Source organism: Galleria mellonella, unplaced genomic scaffold, assembly GCF_026898425.1.
Source record: "Galleria mellonella isolate WM207_F2 unplaced genomic scaffold, CSIRO_AGI_GalMel_v1 utg36, whole genome shotgun sequence".
Lineage (NCBI taxonomy): Eukaryota > Metazoa > Arthropoda > Insecta > Lepidoptera > Pyralidae > Galleria > Galleria mellonella.
The window spans coordinates 3,333,690-3,357,634 of NW_026442086.1; the positions used below are offsets into that span (position 1 = coordinate 3,333,690).

Genomic DNA, 23,945 nt, shown 5'->3' on the forward strand with positions numbered 1-23,945 from the left:
GCATGTAGATATGTAGGAACACTGTTATTTTGTTATGGTGAGTAATTAATATTCTACTCACCAGACCCGTACTTAGTTAATTGTGCGTATCGTGTAAAAAACAAATTCCGTATTAATGGTCTACTATAAACCAAAGTATGAAATGATAGCAACCCGGAATTAATTTTACATTAACATACAATACAATTACTGTTCTTCAACTGTATATGGATGAATGTAACAATTACCAGGAACTTAGATCAATATTATTAGACCCTATTAGTTCGTAACCTAATACCCTTGCCCTTAATTCATTTGATAACCCAATGATAATACGATCGGTAAACCAATTACGTATTTTTCACGATATCATGGTGTAGTGACATAACCTACGAGTATATTACTTACTTATCAAAATAAGAAAAAATTCTTTCATGTACCTGTAAGTCATAAATCCATTAATTTACTAGTAGGTTTTAGTATTTCATTGTTAGTATCTATAGGTATACGCAATTATAAATAAATCACTAAACTCGTACTCGTATACTGAAAAAATTTCTTCTAAAATTTTTCGCAAGAGTCGCGCGTTTCATGGCGAAAAATAAATAATGCTGCTGTCGCCGCTAGTTGCCATTCTTCGCACATGTTGATTCGAACAAGGTCACCATGGTATAGCGTGGTACTGTCTGATTGTACCAGCCACGCACGCAATGGATGCGTGTTCCAAAATGTTACCGATTCGACAGACTGTCGTAGATTATACTAATAGACGTAAAAGATAAAAATACAGTTCCGCGTGAACTGAATTAACGTTATTGCGCAGTTGTATGCTGTAATAGGTCAAGGAGATATCAATAAAATGATTAGTCCTCAATAGATAACGCTCCCACCAGACAATGTAAAATCTTTATCTTTAAACTAAGAAATTTGCTGTGGACACCGTAGCGAGGTTACCCTACTGACCTCTATACGTTACTTCGGAATATTATCGCGACTCATTATTAACTTTATTTTTATTATTAAATTAATTGCTTACAGTTATAACCAAGAACTTAATAATCTTAACTTTAAAATACTAAAGCTAAGGTACGTTACAATTCATAAAATAAATTTAAAGTTGTAGATTAAACAAAGAGTACAGAACAATACCTAATAAAACAAGCAGGTAAGTTTAGAAAGAATAATTGGCAATTTTTTTTTTTTTTTTGTAAATCCGACTACAATACTTTGAGTTGGTTTGGCTTTTTGAAAAGAATTAATAAAAAAAATATGAAAAAGGTGAAGCATATCTTTATCATATTTTTAGCAATGGAAAGTAAAAGTATCATAACGACTAAGCTGTATGAAGAAGAAAATTGTTGAATGTTGAGGATGCGAAAGAAATCTGAATAGAAGCCTTTACTATACCCATGCGTTTTTCTATACCAATGGGAAACAAGTTTGATGTAAGTGGTTAGCATATAAAAACAGAAATAAATGAATGGAATGAACTTGATAGAATCCACCTAAGGACTATCTTGCTGCCAATGAATCTTCTTTAAAATAATTTCTATTTCTAGCTCTTATTCTGTTTTAGCTTTTGTCGTTTTTTAATAGTCTTAATCCATCTTTAGAATACTTTTAAAAATTGGGGGAGTACGGAAGAACGAATATTCGCCTTTGTTTGTGGTTTAAAATTCATCTTTAGATTCCCATATAGAATATATCGCCAACGTCTCAATCCACCTTAAAAGCATTCTAGCTGTGTTGTGCATGTGCATGTTATTCGGCACTAACTAATTTTGTACCTTTTTTTTTTGTTTATCCACCTTTAAAAAGCTCTAAGCACGTTTTATTTCACTTTTTCTATGTGGAATATATAGCCGTGTCCGCAGGCGGCACAGCTGAACGCGCAGCGCCGCTTTGTCTGTCACACAGCCACACGTGGCGCGTCCCTGCCTCGTGTCAGTGGATGGCCGCTTACAATTACCTCGCCTCGTGTGCGAATTGTCTATAGAAATAATTGCGCACAAATTATTACATCATACTCCCACAGTAACGCGTCATGCGAAAGTATCTATACATATAATAGATTTACGTACTTATGCATGCCATTATATTTGATTCAGTACTGTTTATTATTTTTTGGGTGATTAAGTATTATGACAATGTATTTTCTTTTTATTATTAGAGTGGTAAACGTAAAATCTGTTATTTTTTGTCAATAAGACGTAAATGATTTTGTGTCCTGTTTAGTAAGATATTTGACTGTACACTTGTGGATTTTTTATTAAATATCAGTGTTATTAAATTGATAATGACCACATTTATAAAATTCATATCCGTCCAAATCTGTCTCCAGTATGTATTTAGTATCTATTTATTTACTCTTCGATTCACACAAAAACTGCATCATGATCTTACACAAGGTGAAATAATGATCTAAGTGAACAAAGAACTGGCCTTATTAGGAACAACTTGTCCGTAATAACTAATAGATTTTACCTGTTTCATTTCGTATTGCATTGTAATGTATACAATTATATCGGCGTTAGTCATATATCAGATTTATTTACAAGCGACTTAAAAAGGATTTTTCAACTTTTTTGTGTGTATCTTACACTATATCGCCGCTTCCGCACTGAATTTGATATTTCTTGTGCCTACACCTGTATAGATTCCGTACTAATTTTAACACAATTAAAATTGCTGTTTTTGTGGTACATAATCTTTATTATGTTCATTAGATTATTATCTTGTCATAGTAAAAATATAAAATTCACTATACTTTTGATATAAAAATGTATGGTCTGTAATATAGGTACATTATATCATTACTTTTGAATAATTTCTTTTTTCTATTTTATGACACAGTCACAGCTTGAGGAGTACGTTTGTTGTATTGACCTGTGTAAACACGATAACAGCAGATAATGTGGAACATAGTTTTACGTAGTCAATATGAGATTTATTAGCGATAATATATATATATATATAATATATATATATATATATATATATATATATATATATATATATATATATATATATATATTATATCATATACACTGCGACACTGTCTTGTGTACATTTCTTAGTAGACTACGAAGGTCACTTTTTACACAATCTGAATTCAAACTTCAATATCGCCTTCAAGCTTATAACTTTAACAAAGGCTGACAACAAAATTTAAGCAGAACAAAAATTTAAAAAAGAAAAACATTAAATTACTACTAAAAATTATAATATAATATTGATTAGAAAATCTTATACTTGTTTCGTGTTTTCATAATCCTTTCAATTTGCATTAAGTAAGTACTTTAAAAATAAGTGTGGATTTCATACCTACATACTTGACCATAGTCTGAACTCTCCTCCATGTTAAACTAATTACTTTATTATTATATATTACCTTACATACATATCGATATGATTTTGTTGATCGGCAAATATCAGTTACTTATTACGAGTATCAAAATATCTATAAATAAGTTTTAATAAGCAATGTCAACTAGTAGTTATCTTGGTTTATAATGAATTTTTATGCTGAAACTACCCTGTTTAATTCTGTTGAACTTTGTTTTGTTTTCATATATAAACTGGAAATTAGAATGGCCTAAATATTAGATCTGAAATGTCCTTGAGCGGTGACCACGTGTAATAAATGTTGTTCTTCAGAATACGTACCACTCCACACCACGTTGTTGAATCAAGTCTTCTTCACGGTCATTTATGTTTCTGCTTTATTCGATATTTCGCAAATAAATGAATTATTCATTATTAATTTTAAAATTTATAATATGTTACATCAGTCATCTTAAATGCGAATAAAATATAAACGCTAAAATGTAAGCCTGTTTTCGGCGTAATTAGCAAAAATCAAATCGCTTCAAAGAGTCTGCAAGAAGTATGTATAAGACTGAGTCGTGTGATAGGAAAAGCGAACTCTTCACTCTTATTAGGTGGTGCGAGATAATGAAAACGTGATAAAAAGGGGAAAAAAGGTATAAAATTTCACGATAAAATGTTTTATATACGCGGCATTTGTGCAATTTCATGATATTTACTATTATATAATAAATTATTATTACTAATATTTATATATTCATAATTATAGATTTTATAATGCATGGTTTGCAAGTCACTTATAATCTATTCTTCGATAGAACGTACAATAGACAGCCAATCTCATAATGATTCCTTGCCAACTGTTTTATAAATAAAACGAAAATAGCACACATTTTTCACCTTGAACGTACCTACATTATAATTAACTAATGAATCTTTTTTATGCATAGATTATCTTATAAGTATGAATATTTGTACTCTTCCACGGGTTTTATTTTAATATACATAATATTATATATATTATATTGGATTTGACCAGTTATATCAATAAAGACATTATCAAAGGTAACGTATCTAATGTTTACAATAATTATATTTTAAAGAAGATATGTAGCGTCATAACCATTTGCAGAGTAGTTAATTATAGCCTCTTTATCAAAAATTTTAATGTTTTATTTTAGTATTTTTTATTTTGTGATATCTTCCAATTTCAGTTCAAAATGCCTTTAGGTTATCTTATTTTAAATTGAATTTTAATCTAATAACGAAATCAGTTTAGTATATTTATCTAATATGCAAATTTTCATACCAATGGTAAAAAACATTTTTTACACGAGATAATTACGTTTCTGTAACGAATGGATGGACTACCACTTACCCAGTAAACGGAACATATTATACTTTCGTATTCCTTACCTAATCGTTTACTGGGTAAGATAAAGTATGAATACAAACATCACTGAACAATAGGAACAACATATGTTGTCCTAAACGATACAATACGAGAATGTTCGTTATCCTAAGACGACAGTCAAAATTATGAATCAATTTTATGGTTTTAATTAGCTTTTATCCGCGACTTCGTCCGCGTGACCGGAATATGTTTACTAAACGGGATAAAAAGTAGCCTATATCCTTCTCCATTTCATATAATTAGTACGTGTATAACAAATTTCATAGTGATTGGTTAAGCCATTGAAACGCTAAAAGGTAACAAACTCACTTTCACAGGGGGGAAAGGGATTGTAATTAATAGGGTCTAACAGCCCCATTGCTAGCAATATACCCTATCAGGTCGATTCTCTCCGAAAACCGTCGTAGTTAATTTTTTTGTTGAATTCGTCATGATGGTCTAATCGACTCGTTTTCATCCTCATCCGTCACCTCTCACTGGTGACCCGCCAGTGTATACCGACAGCTCAGACGGGATTACCATTCCATTTTCACCTATTAAAAAAACTCGTTTTTACATTATTATTATTGTATTTCATAATAATAGTGAAGATATAGGTAGTAAGAATTAATCTTGCAGATAAAAGTGTTTAACTAACTAGGAGTATTAATGAGGTTTTTATCGTATACGTACTAACAAATAAAATTATGGTATATTCCTCATTTCTTGTTTTCCTAGTAAATTAGAGCTAAGTACTATATACACTCTCTAATAGCAATTAATGGCCTCGTTTAGTTAAAACATTTTCAAATCACTTCTTAATTTATTTCTAGCCTCGACAGTAATGTCGTTGCTTCTTGTTCTTTAGTCTAAATCCATTTAATATTCAAAACTTGTTCTATCGTAATAATAATCAATGAAGGTAACCAACTACGTTTGACGAGCTTAGCTAGGTAGGTATATAAACTTTTTGTTGCGTAAAAACAGCAATGCCCCCATCACGGCACATAGTCAAGTAAAGTTCATTGGCACGACTCCTGAGATATACACAGCATGGATGGTCGCCATGGCCGCTGCCAACCATGACTTCACTAATTACTTACATAAAATTTTCAACTATTTATTTTTGGAACTTGTTACGTCAACAAATTATATTTGATGCTACCTACTCACTTAAAGAACATGTCATTTCATACACTATGTCTGCAAAAAGAATAATATATTTGTGTTGATATATATCTATGTAAATATTATTGTTCGATATAGATGTAATTTAAATAAACATACATTTATATAAAAGAATATCAGTTTTTGACTTATTAACCACGACATTTTAAGAACCACAAACCATATAATCTATTTTAAATTTCATAAATAGTATCTTTATATCAAGTATGCAGTTCCTAAGAACTGATGGAATTATTTTTATTTTTTCTTTAAACTTTAAAGTATTACATTAAAAACCGAGTATTTTATCGAGTGTGAAGTGATCTAAAAAACGACGCGGAAATAGGTACGGTACTGCGTCGTTATTTCTACGCTTCAAATCATACGCAACGCACCTATGCTTTATGAATGACGTAAAATATCAGTGCTATTAACAATAATATATAGGCTACTGTAAATATTTATCACAATAAAGCTATATACGTCAGTTTCTTTTTTTATCAATCCTGTAGCTGAACGATTCGATGAGTCGATTTTATAATGATAAAAACAATTGAAGCTATCGCTTATTTTTAATATCAAATTCAGATAAAAAAAATCCGTACCATAAATATTAAGTATAGAACTACAATATTGACAACATGGTCGTCAAAAATAAATACCGAGCTATTAATGCAACAGCCTGCTCCTCAAATATTGTCAAGACTTACGATAAGCCGAACAACTTTAAAAATAAGGAGGTTCTCAATTCGGTAATATATACTTTTAAGTTTATTACCTTTAGGTGTAAACCAAATTGGAAAAATATTATTTTAACCTAAACAACATACTTACAGATTAGTTTCATTAAGATTTTATCGAAATCGTTTCAGTAGTTTAGTTTTTAAATCAAAATAACTTTTTTGGTTTTGCCACAATTGAAGTAGTTTTTTTTTTTTTTTGTGGGACACAATTATCTGCAAATGGCGATCTGATGAAAACACATTTAACACGGAGTATCTGGTACTCTTGACAAATTAGTAACTAGACCGACTTTAATTTCACAAAGAGATTACCTCTCCGAAATAAATATATTATAAATATGTGATGACAATGACACCAAATTCACATGGACGATGTTTCGGCCTCGGACAGTGTCATCTCTAGTTGGCACAACAAATACGAATAGCAAAATCGTCGGATTATGTAAGAACGCGTGTGTATAGCTAGCCGAATAGTCACGTGCTTAAATAACACTATGTACGATCTATCAATCAGTCACATAACACATTAACAAAACTAATATACATATATTTATTATTTTAATAAAATTGAACCAATAAATTCTCATATTAACGTACTCATTATAATGACCGTTATTTGTAGTCATTAGAATGTGTGTTATCGTGGAAGATACTAAGAAGAAAAAAATTAAATAATGACACATAACATTAATTGTTTTCACCTAAGAACTAACTGAGAGCAGACAACCATTATTTTATAAAATTTTAAAATAATTTTTATTTATTCATTCATATCAGCCGACAATTATTTTTGCTAGTAAATGCCACGTTTGGCAGGCGGATTGGCAATCGCATTTGGAGTTTTGGTAATGTTTTAAGAAGCTGCTCACGCGTTATCAATATGAGCAAGAAGTACATGTGTCAATAAATTCTTAATATTTTTCCCTATATGTTTCAATATGATATAGAACATATTGTAATATAATCAATAGTAGAGTAAGTTGGCACAGCACCGGGCTCGCTCCGATGGTTAGTTCTTTTCTATGTTTGTTTGTTTGTAACCTTTTTCTACATACACATCATGCATCGTTGGAAATAAGCTTGTCATTTCGGTATTCAGTAATTAAATTAAATCTACTGGCTAACCTTTTATATTTTGATTTTTTTTTTGTGTTATCGCTATACAAAACGAACATCTAAAAGCTGACTTTATTAGATTTTTTAGTTCCGATAAGAATTATAATCGGTCGAGTTTTTCATTCCAATATACGAGTACTACGTATTAGATTTTTTCTTAGTGTCAACAATAAAAAGTATCTATATATCCTATTGACATCCTGTTCTCGTTCTTATTTATATACATTTTACTAAAATATTGTTATGTATTTAAATGTGCCTTATTACCCAATTTAAACAACCTAGTTTTAAACATTTGGTTTTAATACCATACAGTAGTCAGACAGCGACCTCGTGATCGCATTAGGTACAACGCTCTCGCCTTGGGGCCCTACATCTCGCACGTGCCAGTAGGCATCACGAGTCAGCTTTCTACAAGATTTGTAATATATGTTTTTATAAAAAAAATTACGTTATTTTCTTTGTTTATGATTATAATCTACTCGATAAATGTAGATTAAACTTAATATGTAGTGAATATGTTATAGTTGTCTAAAAATTATGATAAATGCTGAGTCTCGGATTATTTATTTATAGTTATACTACGTATGTTGAGTTGGCATAATATAATAATACATAATATACCAGTACTTTGTGTTGTTTTTGACTAAAAAATGGTTGATATGGATCCACGAGATATTAATAAAATTAACAACAATTTTTATAATGACAGTACCTTATTTAATTAATTTACATAGTACACAAGAAATCTGAATACACCTCGTACCTAATACCTGAAAAGGTTTTTATACTAGAAAATCAGTTAGCAAATGTATTTAAAAGTAGCGACAAACAAACTTAGTCACAGGATATCTAACAGTACTATGTATATATAGTATCGGTATGATTTTTTTTTAATCAATGGGCGCTTTTACGGTTTACTGTAACTTAGCATGATACTGCACGATTTTACGATTTTCTTGTACTAAAAAAAAACCTTTCCATCGTTTCTGGCATTTTAAAGTTACTCAAAACTAATATTAAGTTTTTCTAGTAATCTGTAATATAACGTCTCAATACAGAGCAAACCAATCTCTCTAATCTTCCGTGTAGTATTCGATCTTGCCTAGTACCTACTACGTTATGAAAGTAATATTTATGTACTAATTTGCATAAAATCTCCAGTTGTTATATTCTCTCTTTCGCTTTGAATACCCGTGATGAGACGGACGATCGCCTGTCTAGGTAATAAACACGCAACATTGCGTCAGGCTAACTTCACGTAGTACGACATTCTGCCCCAGGCTCGAAAGCAAGATAGTGCCAACCACAGCTCTCTATGCATCCGTTTTTAGTACTGCTACAACGCACTATTGCTTATCACATTAACTCTTGTTTTCCAAAGGATTAAATTCTATAAAATTATATATTCGAAATGTCATAGATATATAATTTTTTTATATATTGTGTAAATTCATTGTTGATGTCCGATATTTTGGACTATTTTTTGTAATCGTTATAACATAATGTCTTCCCTGTATTCATATATTCGTGGCCTTACCGTGATAGATTCAATACTTAGTGAATAGATTAGATTAATTAGCACGAACAAAGTCGCGTCACGCATGAACGAGACAGTTAGATAAACATTTCATTTCATATCAACATTTTCATAATCAAAAGGTGATTTATTTATTTATTTAATCATATGGTAAATACATCAGTCGTTCTTAAAAAGTGATTAAACTTTTAAACTACGTATCAATAAGGATAAATAATATGTCAGGCCTAAACTGTCTAAAGTTTAATTTTAATAACGGTATAAAGAAATATTAAAGCCCTGATTATTTATTTATTTACATTATCATGTGTTGACCTTATTTTATTCGTTAACGGCACTCTTTTAAATTACTTCATTATTGATTAATATCCATAAAACTTGTTTTTTACACAAGCAGATTTATACATATTCTTTTTATTATACTCTATATATTATATTTATACTATAGTTACAAATATCGAAATTATGATTAAAAATACCATTAGTGTAGTCCATTTCAAAATTGTTACATACAAATATATACATATAAGTAATTAGATGGTACCGTGTGCTTCACTGACACGGTTATCGAGGGCCTACCATAAAATGTTTTCCGAAATTTCAGAGCCAAACGAAACAAAAATTTGATGTTAAAATTACATAATACATGCCGTTTGAAAATATTAAAAATGTTAAAATATTGTTCCTTTTGACTTTTATGATAGGATGTATGACGAAAGAAATGTTAAACTCCATTTATTGGTCCGGTTTTGGTATAAACAAAAACACGAAATTGAGTTCGAAATTTCGGAATTTCATTTCGTGGTAGACCCGCAGATACTAAATCAATATTTATTTTAATCGTTATAAGTTTTTAATGGGATATGCGTATACCTTTTCTTTACAAATTTTCTTTATCTCATATGAAATAACAGCTTAATGTAATATTCGGACTTTTCATTCAGAGCTTTTAAACTATGTAATTCATGGCTACTACATAAACAGATTGTTTTTGTATATAATATATGCAACTATATTCTTGATGGATGATAATAAAATGCTTATCCCGCCTGCGCTATCGGCATACGCTGTCGGTACACCTGTAAGGAGTGATAGGTGAGAATGAAACCAGGTCAAATTGTCCATTGTGACAGATTCAACAAGAACTAATCATGATGGTTTCTAGGGGGAACCGCATGGCGGTCGACCTCATCTATGTGTGTCATATATGTGCTAGCAATATACTCTATATTGCTAGTAATGGGAATGTTAATTTCAATTGCACTCTCCCCCCTATATGCAACTATATGTTGTGTAGGTATACTGTCAAAACTGAGTGAGCTCACAAAACCGGTTCAATTCATATTTTAATTCTCGTTGCTGAGTTCAACTTGGCACCGGTACTTGTTAAAAAGTCTAGTATCAAAGAAACTTGTAAATTCTCTTATTTTTGGTCAGCATTTCCGCACTCCTCCAATTATGTATTTGGAAGGTTAGTGTGTCAATGTACTGTTTCTCTGTTTCCATTAACTGCAATTAATATAAATTGGCATTGAAGCCTATTACTTGTAATCGGTTATTTGAAATTACGAGGATAGCAACCTTTTCAAATTTACAAACGTTAAAACAGGGTCATTTGCGCACAACTTCAGATTTTAATGAAAATAAATTTAAAATATACCTAGAACTTATTGTTATCGTATTATGTAGCTTGAATGTAATGCTCCCTCTATATGAGTACATATAATGTTTACACAAGCATTGTGTCGCTGCGCAGTTTCATGTCATTTGCTCAGGACGTAGACCTGACACAGTCAAAGTCAATGACCGTGCTCGACTAACGAATACAGATATCTTTTTTGGACACAAAGTCACACGAATTGTTTAAAGTCATGATAAAAACATTGGAATGACCGACAGCCTCCGTTTCTGCACAATGTATAGGATGAACGAGGTGACTCGGAGACATAGATTGATATAAACGACGCAAATACTTACCACGAAAACTAAACATGCCACTAACATGTTTTTTTAATTACTGTAAATATTACCAATTACTCTGATGCCCTTTATATTTGATAACAAACCTATTTTTACATTAAATCCTTCGAAAATATCATCTGTAAGTAATGTTGGTTTTTGAAGTTTACAATTTTTTTTTCTATATAAATTTCATATAGGAGCAACAACTCGAAAATTTTAAAATTTATATTTTTTCCGGTGTCTATATAAATAAATAATTGACAGAAACAACAAAACACAGTGAGCTCGTAATTTTCTAAACAATTCTAAACTAGACAATTCTAAATTTAATCCATCTCTTTGTAAAATATAATTTTAGAGCAAAAAATTTATAAACAAAGTATATATTTACCCCTTTATTCATAAAAACTAAACCCTTTTACAACCTACTTACCTATTTTAACTATTACACTGTTTTGTCATATTCTTTCAAATTAAGAATTGAACGCCAAAAAAATATACAAAACAGTTCAATAACTAAAATAGGTTTATGAGAGGTTTGTCATTTTTATGAATAAAGTGAATTTATTTTCTGCAGTAAATTTTTTGCGACATCTATTTAAATTTAAGTCCTGTTCAATATAATGGGATATTACGCTACGCTGCGATCAACTGGTAGTCAGGTATCCGCACATCCGCCTCCGTTTACAACTCGTCAAGTATTGTGATCTTTACAAACCAGCATTTCTTCTTCTCATACTGTTCATTTGTCATCGACAAAAAAATATTCACCTATCATAGTATTATGGAGAGTACGAATAATTTTTTTCTTTCTCTTCCTGCCTTTGTCCTGTTTATTTTGCATTATCGTAACCTACATTTATCATCGTCTCTCCAAATACGCAATTGAAATAATTTGAACAAAAACAACATGAGCCATGTAAGGAGTTTAGGTACTTTAGATATTTGTTACCCCATGTACAAGAAATAGTAAACACTATTACGTACTCATCTGATCTGATAACAACACTATCTGTACCATGTCAACAACCTTAATGTTCACTTTTTGTTTATGAATTAAAAAATAGGTAGATATTTCCGTAATTACAAAGTTCCGCAATCATAAGTTACGCCTCTAAAGAAAATGAAATATTTTCTACTACATTTATCGATTGACTTCGTCTGTAATAGTTAAAATAAAAGTATCTATTGTGATAATCTAGATCTGGTATATCTATAACCAAATTTACTCAAATCCATACATCCGTTTAATCGTGATTTAGTAACAAATATCTGTTCCATATTAATTTTTAATGAAACTGCTTATTTCAAGATGCCCAAATATATGATTCTGTAATAACGTTAAACAAGCAACATTGTGGCGCTGTTTTTAGTGAGCATATCTTCTAGACGGCGACTATGATAAAACACTTCTCACACCGTGCATAAATCCTACTTAGTAATATTTTAAACATTTTTTTTTTTTTGTATAATATATAGAGCAAGGAAATTACTATCAAAAAATGAACAAAATAAAATGCATATATTGGGCTCTTGAATGGTTATCGGAAAATAGTGTAGGTATTTTATTTTGACGCGCAGCTACCCAACTTTTGTGCACTTCGTATGCGTGATTTCAGAATTAGGTAAACCAATTCATTTCTAAATGGCATATCAAAATGAAATTTATAGTAAATTTTAAGTTAGACCTTCAGGAAATAACTGTGAAAACCGAATCCGATTAGGTGCAGTAGTTTTTGCATAATAAAGATACAGATAGACAAAGAGAGTACATACAGACAGATATACAGGAAATTTCTAAAAATTATTGTTCTGCGCTCTTTTGGTCTTACTTAATAGTAACAATTTTATTATATTAATAAAGTTTGCTTGCAATATATAGTTAATTATGTTATGCATACACATACAGATTAGTATTTGATGTTTTTTTTTTGTTTTTTGTACATTTGATTTGAAAAAAATTTGTCATTTTTTTATTATTATTAAGGTAAACAAATAAGGTAATTGATTAATCTAAGTTACGTGCATATACCAGGAACGTGCTTATTTAAAAAATATAACTGCTAAACAATCTAAATGTCAAAACTCATACTATTTGCACAAGCGAAGCAGCGACAAGTTACAAAAGCTTGCTACTAATAAAATTTAATAAAGTCAAAACAATCATCAAGTTTTTTAGGAACAAACTACCTATATCGCTATATATCTTTTTCTAGATATTATGTAAAAATATGTGATGTGTAGCTGTATTCTGTGACTTAACCCGCACGAATTTAGATAAATTTTACCTTCTTTCATTGGGGGTAAACTTATTTTATTAACCTTATTGTTTTGTTAATGGACTATTACTTAAGACTTTGAATAAAATTAGTGACCAAGGAATATATTAATATAACTACATAGCAAGATAAATATGTATCATAGCAAATACTGACTATATTGTATATTTAAATAAATATATTACAGGATAAAAGTAACTTTAAAATAGTTTATTTCATATTTTTATGTTAAGTACAAAAGTTTTGAAATATTGTTCTAATATTATTGTTGTACGTTATATTATTTACAATTAAAAACAGGTTATCAAGGCTATTTTTTCGTTGTTAAAGATACATTTTTATCAAAGCAAACCTGATAATATTAACTTTTTAAATATTTCTTACATCTAGCACACATATCATATACAGATAACTCTTACAGATATTCTCACAGTCTATGACAACATTTTAAACTATTATCTGATTAATTCCATGCGTACAAACCATTTTGGTATTTCACATTCGCACACAAATCATTATTCATATAAAATCATCTTTATAATATACTCCATAAGCGCAAAACATGGTGACATTTGGCTTGGCAATAAATATTTTTTACGTTCAGATCAAATCCACGCATATCATACATAGCATCAACACATATAAAAATGTTATTTTCTTTATTTAAACGGGTGATTTATCCTGCAGCGGAACCTCTTCTGGCGCTGTGCCATTTGCATTACCAGTAGGGTGTTCATTTGGTGTTCTTGAATTTGAGTTCGAACTGAATCGTTTTTTGATAGAATTCCAGTTCTTTTTAATTGTGATACCAGCAATAACAAGTACCATACCAGCTACAATTAATCCAATCACACTTTTATTTACTCCACCGGTATTGTTTCCTGCAGTGGTTGCACTAATGTTGGGATTATTAGACTCTTTCTTCAAAGATGTGTCTTGAGTAGCATCTATTATAGAATTTTGTGAAGATACTGCTATTGGGTCTTTAATGACGGCGCTTCGAAGAGAAAATTCACTGGTAGACGAATCTTTTTTATTTGAAGTTGTATTATCATCATTATCTAAAATATTTCCTGTAGGCGCTATTCTACTGTCTTTGGGCGTATCCACAGATTCCGAAATATCACTTTTTTCTTCATCTTCATTTACGGTATTGATATTGGGATCTGAATTATCAGAATTGTCATTTTTATCCTCATTTGTTGCATTGATGTTGGGGTCTGAATTATCTTCATTATTCTCACTAAATATTGTTCCAGGAAGTGCAGCGTCTAACATGTTCATGTCAGAATCATCGGATGCATTGGAGCAGTCATATGATTTAGCTTCACAGTTTTCAATACATATAGTTGTTAGCATATTGTTTAAAGATTTGCATAGATCTTCTTTCGTTTGTAAGTCAGTAAGCGTCGATGGCAATGTTAACTTTTGAAGAGATGTAAATTTCGACAGAGTCTCAGGGTCCAAAGACTGTAATCAAAACATATTTTCTATTTATTAATTTTATTCTAAATTTTAAGGCTTCTTTTAAACCATAGGGTTTATTGCGATTGCGATAATATAATCTTATAAAAATAAAAATCATTACGGTACTATCATATGTTTAGTTTGCCGTTGAATTTTTATTTGCATAAGTATGTGTAAGTTTAATTTATTAACAATTCAATGTTCATGATTGTAAAATAAAAAATTAAGTTGATGTATCATTTTATAGAAAGTGCTTTAATAAATTATCTTGTTTTGTATTTTTTGCATATAGATAGATATTTTTTATTGTTTCCTTCAAAAGATTACATTAGTAATACAACTAATTATCAGAAAGGTTTACACTGAGAAAATAATGGGCGGCTTTATCGCTAAGAGCGATTTCTTCTAGAACACTTTTGGATGGAGAAGAGTAATTATGAACAGTTTGCCCGCAGGCACGAAATTGTTAGTTTTTAAAATACATATATACAATATAAATACTTAAATAAATCCAAATACACATATAAATATATAAATACATATATACAAATTCATACAGATACGAATACACATACGTATATGGTTAAAAAAAACTATAACATATGACTCTGCCTTTATACCAAATATATGCATTTCAACTCTAAAAGAGTTAAGCTGAACTTTTATTTCTTACTTGATAATATGAACAAACCACTAAATAGTAGAAGAACTACACTTCTGCGTCCATTACAAATCGTGATAGATTGATTCAGATCTACCAAACACAGGATAAATTCTTCCAGTAGTTTAGCTATGGAAAGGAAGAAAGGTAGAGTTTTGGTTTTCGCATATATAATATTAGTAGGATGAGAACTAATTAAGTTTCTTAAATAGTGACCGAATGAAACCATTTGATTGCATGCATGTGTAGTTTGTATACATAATATATATATATATATATATATATATATATATATATATATATATATATATATATATATATATATATATATATATATATATATAAATTATTTAGTTAAAAAAGTAACATACCGTTCTCATATCGTTTCCTCCTAATACGAGATCCGTCAATTTTGTCAAACCAAAAGCATTTTTCAAGTCTTTAGGGTATTCAATTAAACGATTGTTACTGAGGTCTAGCCTGGTACTTATGGACTAAAAAAATAAATTGTAATTAATAGAAACAACACCGACATAAGGAACAGAAATAATTCAAACATTACATAAATAAAAATACTAATATAAATTAGTGATAATTAACAACAACATATATAGGTATATAAATCTAATAAATTGTTATTAATTATCACTAGTAAATGAAAGAAATCAATAATATTATAATAATAGAATTAGATATACTCTGTTTTAAATAAAACTTACTTAATAAATATAAACAAACAAATAGTTTATGTGATTATAATACAATAGGTTTAAATCCAAATCAAAACTCAATTAATTGGTTGATTTTATCGGTTTGCTATTAATTTTATTTAATGTATTTCTGTGATAATTTTAACAAACCTTGGTTATCTTTTCATTATATTCTATTAAAACAGACTATATCTCTCCTCCCTTACTAATATTATAAAAATGAAAGTATGTTTGTTTTGCTTGTTGCTACCTCTTAGCGCTTTAATGGCACAACCAATCGTATATGGGATAGAGAAAGACATAAGTTACTATTTATTCCGATTAATCAAGAGATCCAAGTCACGCAGACGAATATATTTATATATATAGATCAAATTAATTATTGGTAAAATAATACTACAGTACTAAGATATAGCAAGTAATGCAACTTCGACCTTATTGACTGACCATCATATCTTTACAGATTATCATTGACGCCATCTTTTGATACTTGTAGTTTTGATTCTAAATTGTTTTTGTCACTTCAATTAATAACTTACAGATATAAAGAGCGATCAAGTAAAGACCTTAAAAACAGGCTAATAACCCTGATATTGCTACACGTTCTTCGTAATAACTCTGTTAATCTTACATCAAGACAAAAACTAGCTGGTTCAATTCTTTTTTTTTTTTTGTGTAACAGAAGAGACTTAAATAATCACACTCATATCAGAAATTATCTATCCACTGCTGAACATAGGCTTCCCCTGTAAACTGCCATAAGGAACGGTCCTGAGCCATCAGCATCTACTAATACTTTGAAATGCATTTGAGATCCGTCACTCTATCTAATATGGTCCAGGTATAGGATAGGCAATACCTTCCTTTGCCGTGGATCTCGTAAAAGGCAACTAAGATAACATAATGATCTAAGGATTCCATCAGGATATCACGAAAGCCTAACTGCGGTTATTCTGCCATTCCGCCTGCCAAGCATGGCAACTATTGGCAAAACCTCCAAAGGGGAGACTTATGTTCAGTTAACGGCTGATAGGATGACGATGGCTCCATTTAGTGGAAGGTCGTCCTACACTGCGTTTGCATGTACGGGATCCCCCTAAAAAAACCGTTATTTCGTTCGTTGTCGATTCTTCAAACTATATGACCATCCCATTATCATTACATTTTGTTTATATTTCGGGCTATGTCGGTCACTTTGCTCTCTCTTCTGCGGATATCCTTATTTCGAATAATATTAATAAATTATAATATATAGTAATAAACACTTAAATAATACTAATGACTAAAATAATAATATGAAATTAACATATACCGCATGACTGAGGTTATTGATTGTTTGGTACATTACTAAAATTCATAACAATTAATCTAGGCGCCTAGAGGTAACGAACTCACTTTCACATTTAATAATTTTAGTATACTTAAAGAATAGATAAATTTACGATTCGATGGAGAATGGTTGTAAATATTCTCTTTACAAATTACTATTATTACAATTACCTCAACAATTTTTTTTTTACAATAAACTAATAATATAGATAAACTTACACCTGAAGCCAAGTCCATGATCGAATTATTGCTAGCATTTAGAAAATTCACATTCTTAAGCAATGATATATCCTTTGGAATTTCAGTTAATTGATTGTTTTGTATTTTCAATTTTGTAGTTTTTATGTCTATAGATTTGGGTAAATCTTTGAATCCTAATCCAGAACAATCCGTGACAAAATCACTACCCTCGAAACTGCATAAACACGATTCAGGACAAAGTGTCTCTTCACTTGGTGATATTTCGACTTCACTTATTTGTGTGTTTGATTGCACTTCTTCAATCGGTGGATTTAATTCAGTCGTGGAAGCAATAGGATCTTCTGGTTCCACAATTGCCCCGTTTCCACTTCCTTGAATTATATTGTCATCGGATTCTGGCTGGTCTTCAGGTGGAAACTGGTTGTTATTCTCTACAGGTATAGGCAACTCATCTTCACTCTGAGCTACTGTTACGGTAGCGGATCTGAAAATTGATTCGACACGTGACTCTTACTATATATTTTTATCAGAATTGATGACGTACCTTAAGTTTTTACTTATAAGTAAAAGATAAGGAAACTGATAACTACCACAAGAACGTAGCAGAAAGTATTCAGAATTTTATAATATATAAATAAAAAGTAAATACAACTAAAAATTAAAAGTGAAGATCAGAAATGTTTGTCCAAAAAAGGTATTTAATCGTGTAGGAAGTGATAATAATAAACTTTTCTGATATTAATTTGGCAAAACATGCAATATCTGTTTTGTACTAAACTATACTATCTGTTGATTTAATGCACAGCAAAAGTAAAAAATAATTTTCAAAAACAGATTATAAAATATGTTTTTTTTTTTATCATTGAATGTCACATAAACACACAAAAGATCAACTCTTTGAAATAACTTTTGACCTAGATCATAGAAGGCTTTTACAAAATATAAATTCTTTAGTGGTATATCAGTATAATCTGATGTTTCTAACTTTATTACAACTAGTTACATACCTATTATACATGTCCAGTACGCTTACTATTAGACATATGTTTATTATGCACATGTATAAATATCTATTTAACAAAACTATATATTACATCATGAATCCATAGTATAACCTATTATAGTATTTACGATAGGCATATTTAAGATATTTTGAACACTTACGCAATAACTGCCACCAACAAAAGGCAAAGATGTTTCCCCTTCATGGTCACACAAATGCAAACACTATTGTGAGGCGTGCCAATTGAAGCCAACTGAACTCAGGAGTTGTTACCTGAGCCGCAAGTACCAACAGTGCGTAGCGCACATAACTCACTGACACTTAAAACTATTATCACTCAATGATAAGATTACCAGGGCGCGCAGCTTATCGCGAATCAGTTCGATAACGACGCTCTGCATAAACGAGAAAATAATGTTTGACGCTCTATATTCTATATCCCCTAAGTACATACGAATATTTCAAGCAGACAACGCGCAACATAAGTAACCTACCTGTATCTACAATTTAGCTACACATTTTTATACACAAGTTTTGTCCGATACGTAGCAGTGTAGACCTGATCGCCATTATTTGCGTCTACTACTAATTCTGAAACGCGTAAAAACTTGTTGGTATGTAAAAGAGTACTGCAGCGCGTTCTGTACTAGTTTTATATCTCTGGCAAATGCAAGGTTCGCTACGTAACACATTTTCCTCTGCAACGAAATCAAATTACAGTGTTAAAAAATATCATGTTTTTCTTTAGAAATTCTGCGGTGTATTCATTTGCCCGGATATTATGATTATTTGAATCATGGTTATTTATCAGAACCTATTCGGAAATTGCTCGTATCATTATTTTTCTGTCTTTATCTTTGTTCCATAGAAAAGTAATACAAATAGGTAGTATTTCTGCCGTGCGTAACCGATTCGCGTTATCAGTATACTAAAGGAGATATCGAGCGCTCCTTTACAATCAACTGCAATACGTAATATGCATGTTTATTATAATGTGATTATTTTACACAATTTCTGAAATATTGGCATTTTATTTATGTTACATTTTATTAATAGTACATTTTTACCACTTTACTATTCGATTAAAGGTCACGCCATGGATGAGCAGTCTATTAATAAACAGTTAAACAAACACGTTCCGCTATACCCGTTGGATTACAACGCCAATTCCTTTGTTTATGTTAGAAAGTTCGTAACATATTGAAGAGTATGTAGATTTATCTTTTTAAAGAGTGACGTCAAACGTATGTAAAGGATTTACATACGCATATATCTGAATGTTTTTATATTTATTAAGTAATTGATAACACATTAAAATTATAATTAATTTATTGTAAAGACTTTACGAAGGAAAATATATTTTATAGCCCTATCTTGCATTATATGCCTGAGGCCTTTATTCGGGAATTTTGATAATCGTTTGTCATTAAAATTTTACAAATAATGCAGATATTACCAGTGTTATGTACGATACCAAATTCGTTCGTTATGTTACACAAGCAGAGTTAGGCATGTTAAACCGAATATATATTCCAAGTCTCACCAAGTGCCGATCTATAATAATTTTAATTAACGTATTTATAAACTTTTAACAGTATTGCAATGGCGGTGACCTGGCTGACTATCTGCAAACAAACCGGCTGCTCAGCGAAAGCACCATCCGGTTGTTCCTACGACAGCTGGCAGAGGCGATGCGGGCTATCCATGCGAAAGGCATAGTTCATAGAGATTTGAAACCGCAGAACATTCTTCTCACACACAATGTCGCGCCGCCTCGTACACCACACCCCTCTGAAATTATTCTCAAAATTGGTACGTACTATACAAACGTTACAAAGCTATGTTAACATGACCTTACTGGAAAATCATTTTTTAATAGCTTAATCATCTAATAACATTACCAATATATTTTATTGTATTTACTAATGATCTATTATTGACTATGTAATCGAAACCCAATTAACTACAATTGAATAATCTGAAAATAAATAAAAAAAAATGATACCAGCATGAATAAATTTCCATACTAATAAATATATGAGTTTCTATTTACTGTATTTCATATACATTTCTTTTCGTGCAGCTGACTTCGGCTTTGCAAGGTTTCTCGAAGAAGGAAACATGGCCGTCACACTTTGTGGCTCACCGATGTACATGGTAATTAATTATTTGATGTATTAATTAAGTATCATTGTGATTACAATTATTATGAATGTAAAACCAAATTGAGAATTAATGTTTTTATATTACAGGCTCCAGAGGTTATAATGTCGCTTAAGTACGATGCTAAAGCAGATCTTTGGAGTCTGGGAACTATTGTATATCAGTGCCTGACTGGCAAAGCTCCGTTCCAAGCCACCACCCCACATGAACTTAAAGCTTTCTATGAAAACAGTCATGGTCTACAGCCCAAGTAAGTTTAATAAGTAGATTATCATTAACCTGTAAAAGCTTACAGGTTAATGATAATATAATATAAACATTAAGGTTTTAAACTAACTTTATTTGTAGTTGACTACTACTGATACTGATGTTTAAGATTAAACTTATGTATGATGTTTTTTTTTTACTAATCTCTAAATATGAAAATAGTAAAACAGATAGTGTATACTCACGTCTAACTATTTGTGACATTTGTACCATTAAATTTTCGAAATGAATAGCGCTTTGAAGGGATGTAATGGATGAAGGGCTTTGAACTAGACCTAGAAATATCCTGTGTGAAAATGATGCAATAATTTTCATATGAATGATCACACAAGGAAAAAGTACCGATTGTAAATTCAATGTCAATACTTTTTCCTCGTATCCGAAATTTAAATAAAATCGTACATAAGGCTTACACCAATATGACAATGTCGTTTACGCCTGGATGAATGTCACCTCTTTGTTATTGAGACATGTTTCATACATACAGAACACATTACATATTCAATGTTAATATTTTGTTCATATCTCATTGTAAATTATCTATACTAATACAACAAAACGGAAGAGTTTGTTTAATTGAACACGCTAATCTCTAAAACTACTAGTCAAACATGAAAAATTTTTTTTGCATTTGATAGGCTATTTAACACGATACCACCACGGGTGAAGCCTTGTGATACATCTAGTTTAAAATATCATTAGACTAAACGGTGAAATTGCATTTATTAATTTTTAATTAAATTGTTTACGTTTAAATTATTATTATTATTCAATGAGATCGGTTTAATTTCAGAATGCCAGGAGGCACGAGCGAAGAGTTATGCAACCTTCTCATCGGCCTTCTGCGGCGAAATCCACGCGAACGCATGTCATTCGAAGTATTCTTCAACCATCCCTTCCTGCAACGCCCACGCACCACTTCCATTACAAGTTTGTATTTTATATTATTATATATACATTTTACTGTTAAAGACATTATTAATACAGATGTACTGTAAAAGAAAGTTTCTATACCTACTAGAGAGAGTTAACCCGCAAAAATCATCTACGACAATACTGTGACTCATTTTTAGAAAACCATTCTCGCATTGTCAATGATTATTACCACATACATAATAATATTCGAATACATGCTTGAAACATTCACAGTGTGACTAATCAGCGGTGATCGTTTATCCTCTATAAACGATATTATTAGATAAAATGGAGTTTCTGTATACCGACTTCTTTATATATACCTACATCCTTATTAATCAACGATATTAACGATATTTGACTGTATTGAAATAAGCATAAAACAATGCTTATTTCAATTGGGTGTTGTAACGACCTAAATACTTCCCTAATAGGTAGTAGTAAATTGACCTATTTGAAATTCACCCTTCACCCACTGATATCTAATTGCTCGTAATTATTTTGACCATTTCTATTCCCATTTGCATTATCTGCCTTGTTTTTTTTAGCTTTTCTTCTTGACTCGATCTTTTAAGTTTTCATCGTTTCATATGTTTTTTGTAGTATTATTTAATTGAAACACTGAACCGAATTTGTATAACATTTTACTAGATGGTAACCTTATAGGTTGATTTAAAAACCTTACTTATTGGATTTCATAGAAAGTATGAATACTCAAAATATGATTATGTACAATAAAATATATATTTATACGGATATTGATATATTAGTCATATCACAATCCAAATATTGATAAAATTTAATCACTATAAGTCCTTCTATAGGCAAAATATTATGTAATGTATTTTTAATGGAAAACGTCTAGTTTATTTTATGTATAGTAGTTAACAATTAACAGAAAATCTATAAAATCCATCAAACTGCACTGCTTGGCATTAGAACTGGGGGTTAAAAAGCCACTTTACGCGTATCAAATACCTTTTTTTTTAACGCCGCCGATGATACTATACAAATACCTACATCAATATTACGCCGTTGCGAGATTTAACTCCCAGTGGGTATCAACAATTTACACGCTTCATATCTCATACCTCATACATATTCATTTAGTTTTGCAGTTTCGTATATTAATTTTTGTTGGTTACTTAACAATATGGAGTCCGTGAAATTTTGAACTACTCAACTACCTATATTCTCTGTACTCTCGATATACAAATAGTATTATCAACATCATCAAGTCATGGTGTATGAACATTGTTCAGGTTTGGACTTGGATACGCCTGACATATTGGAGAGCGATCTAGAGAGCGCTGGCAATACTAACAATTGCCTAATGGATTCGTGGCAGAATCAGGGTACTTATCCATCGACTCTTACTACATAACACAACCTATCATGGAAACTTGTGCATGGAGTGAGGTTGGAAATGCGCCTATATTGGTTCATTCTATATGGAGAATTAGTGCCTTCGGAGTATTTATTATACTATCAGCTCGTGCCGAATCCTATCACTCGTATACATGCATTGCTTAAACGCATGGCTTCACATGCAAACTATTTGTACAGCTATAATTAGGTATATAGCATGTAACGAAAAGATATGACCAATGAAAAATTAAGCGATAATTTTCGTAAAACATTCTTCAAAAACAGGCCAAATATGAAAATATTTTTTAAGCTTTTCACTTTAGTATAATAAGTTCAAAATTAATTTTCATAATTA

The 23,945-nt window shown here is 30.6% G+C and overlaps 2 protein-coding genes across 5 annotated transcripts in view; one reads left to right on the plus strand and one right to left on the minus strand.

The window, feature by feature from the left end:
* The window catches only part of LOC113520788 (serine/threonine-protein kinase unc-51), a 45,268-nt gene that overhangs the window by 11,089 nt on the left and 10,234 nt on the right, over positions 1 to 23,945 (plus strand). For all 4 annotated transcript variants that reach the window (XM_052897414.1, XM_052897415.1, XM_052897416.1 and 1 more), the window contains exons 3-6: positions 20,473 to 20,689; positions 20,961 to 21,034; positions 21,130 to 21,290; positions 22,101 to 22,237. In XM_052897414.1, coding sequence (XP_052753374.1) covers positions 20,473 to 20,689; positions 20,961 to 21,034; positions 21,130 to 21,290; positions 22,101 to 22,237 — 589 coding nt within the window. The remainder of the gene's footprint in view (positions 1 to 20,472; positions 20,690 to 20,960; positions 21,035 to 21,129; positions 21,291 to 22,100; positions 22,238 to 23,945) is intronic.
* Positions 13,702 to 19,368, minus strand: LOC113520693 (uncharacterized protein DDB_G0287625-like). The gene is made up of 4 exons (XM_026906098.3): positions 19,039 to 19,368; positions 17,893 to 18,358; positions 16,006 to 16,128; positions 13,702 to 14,976 (listed from the first exon to the last, which is right to left on the minus strand). Exons 1-4 carry the CDS (start codon positions 19,080 to 19,082, stop codon positions 14,170 to 14,172), a joined length of 1,440 nt encoding a protein of 479 aa, XP_026761899.2. The 5' UTR covers positions 19,083 to 19,368; the 3' UTR covers positions 13,702 to 14,169.

Coding starts and splice junctions, on each gene's coding strand:
- LOC113520693 (XM_026906098.3), bottom strand. CDS start 19,082: ATGAAGGGGAAACATCTTTGCCTTTTGTTGGTGGCAGTTATTGC. Junction 16,129..17,892: donor TCATGGACTTGGCTTCAGGT/GTAAGTTTATCT, acceptor TTATTTTTTTAG/TCCATAAGTACCAGGCTAGA. Junction 14,977..16,005: donor GAGGAAACGATATGAGAACG/GTATGTTACTTT, acceptor TTTTGATTACAG/TCTTTGGACCCTGAGACTCT.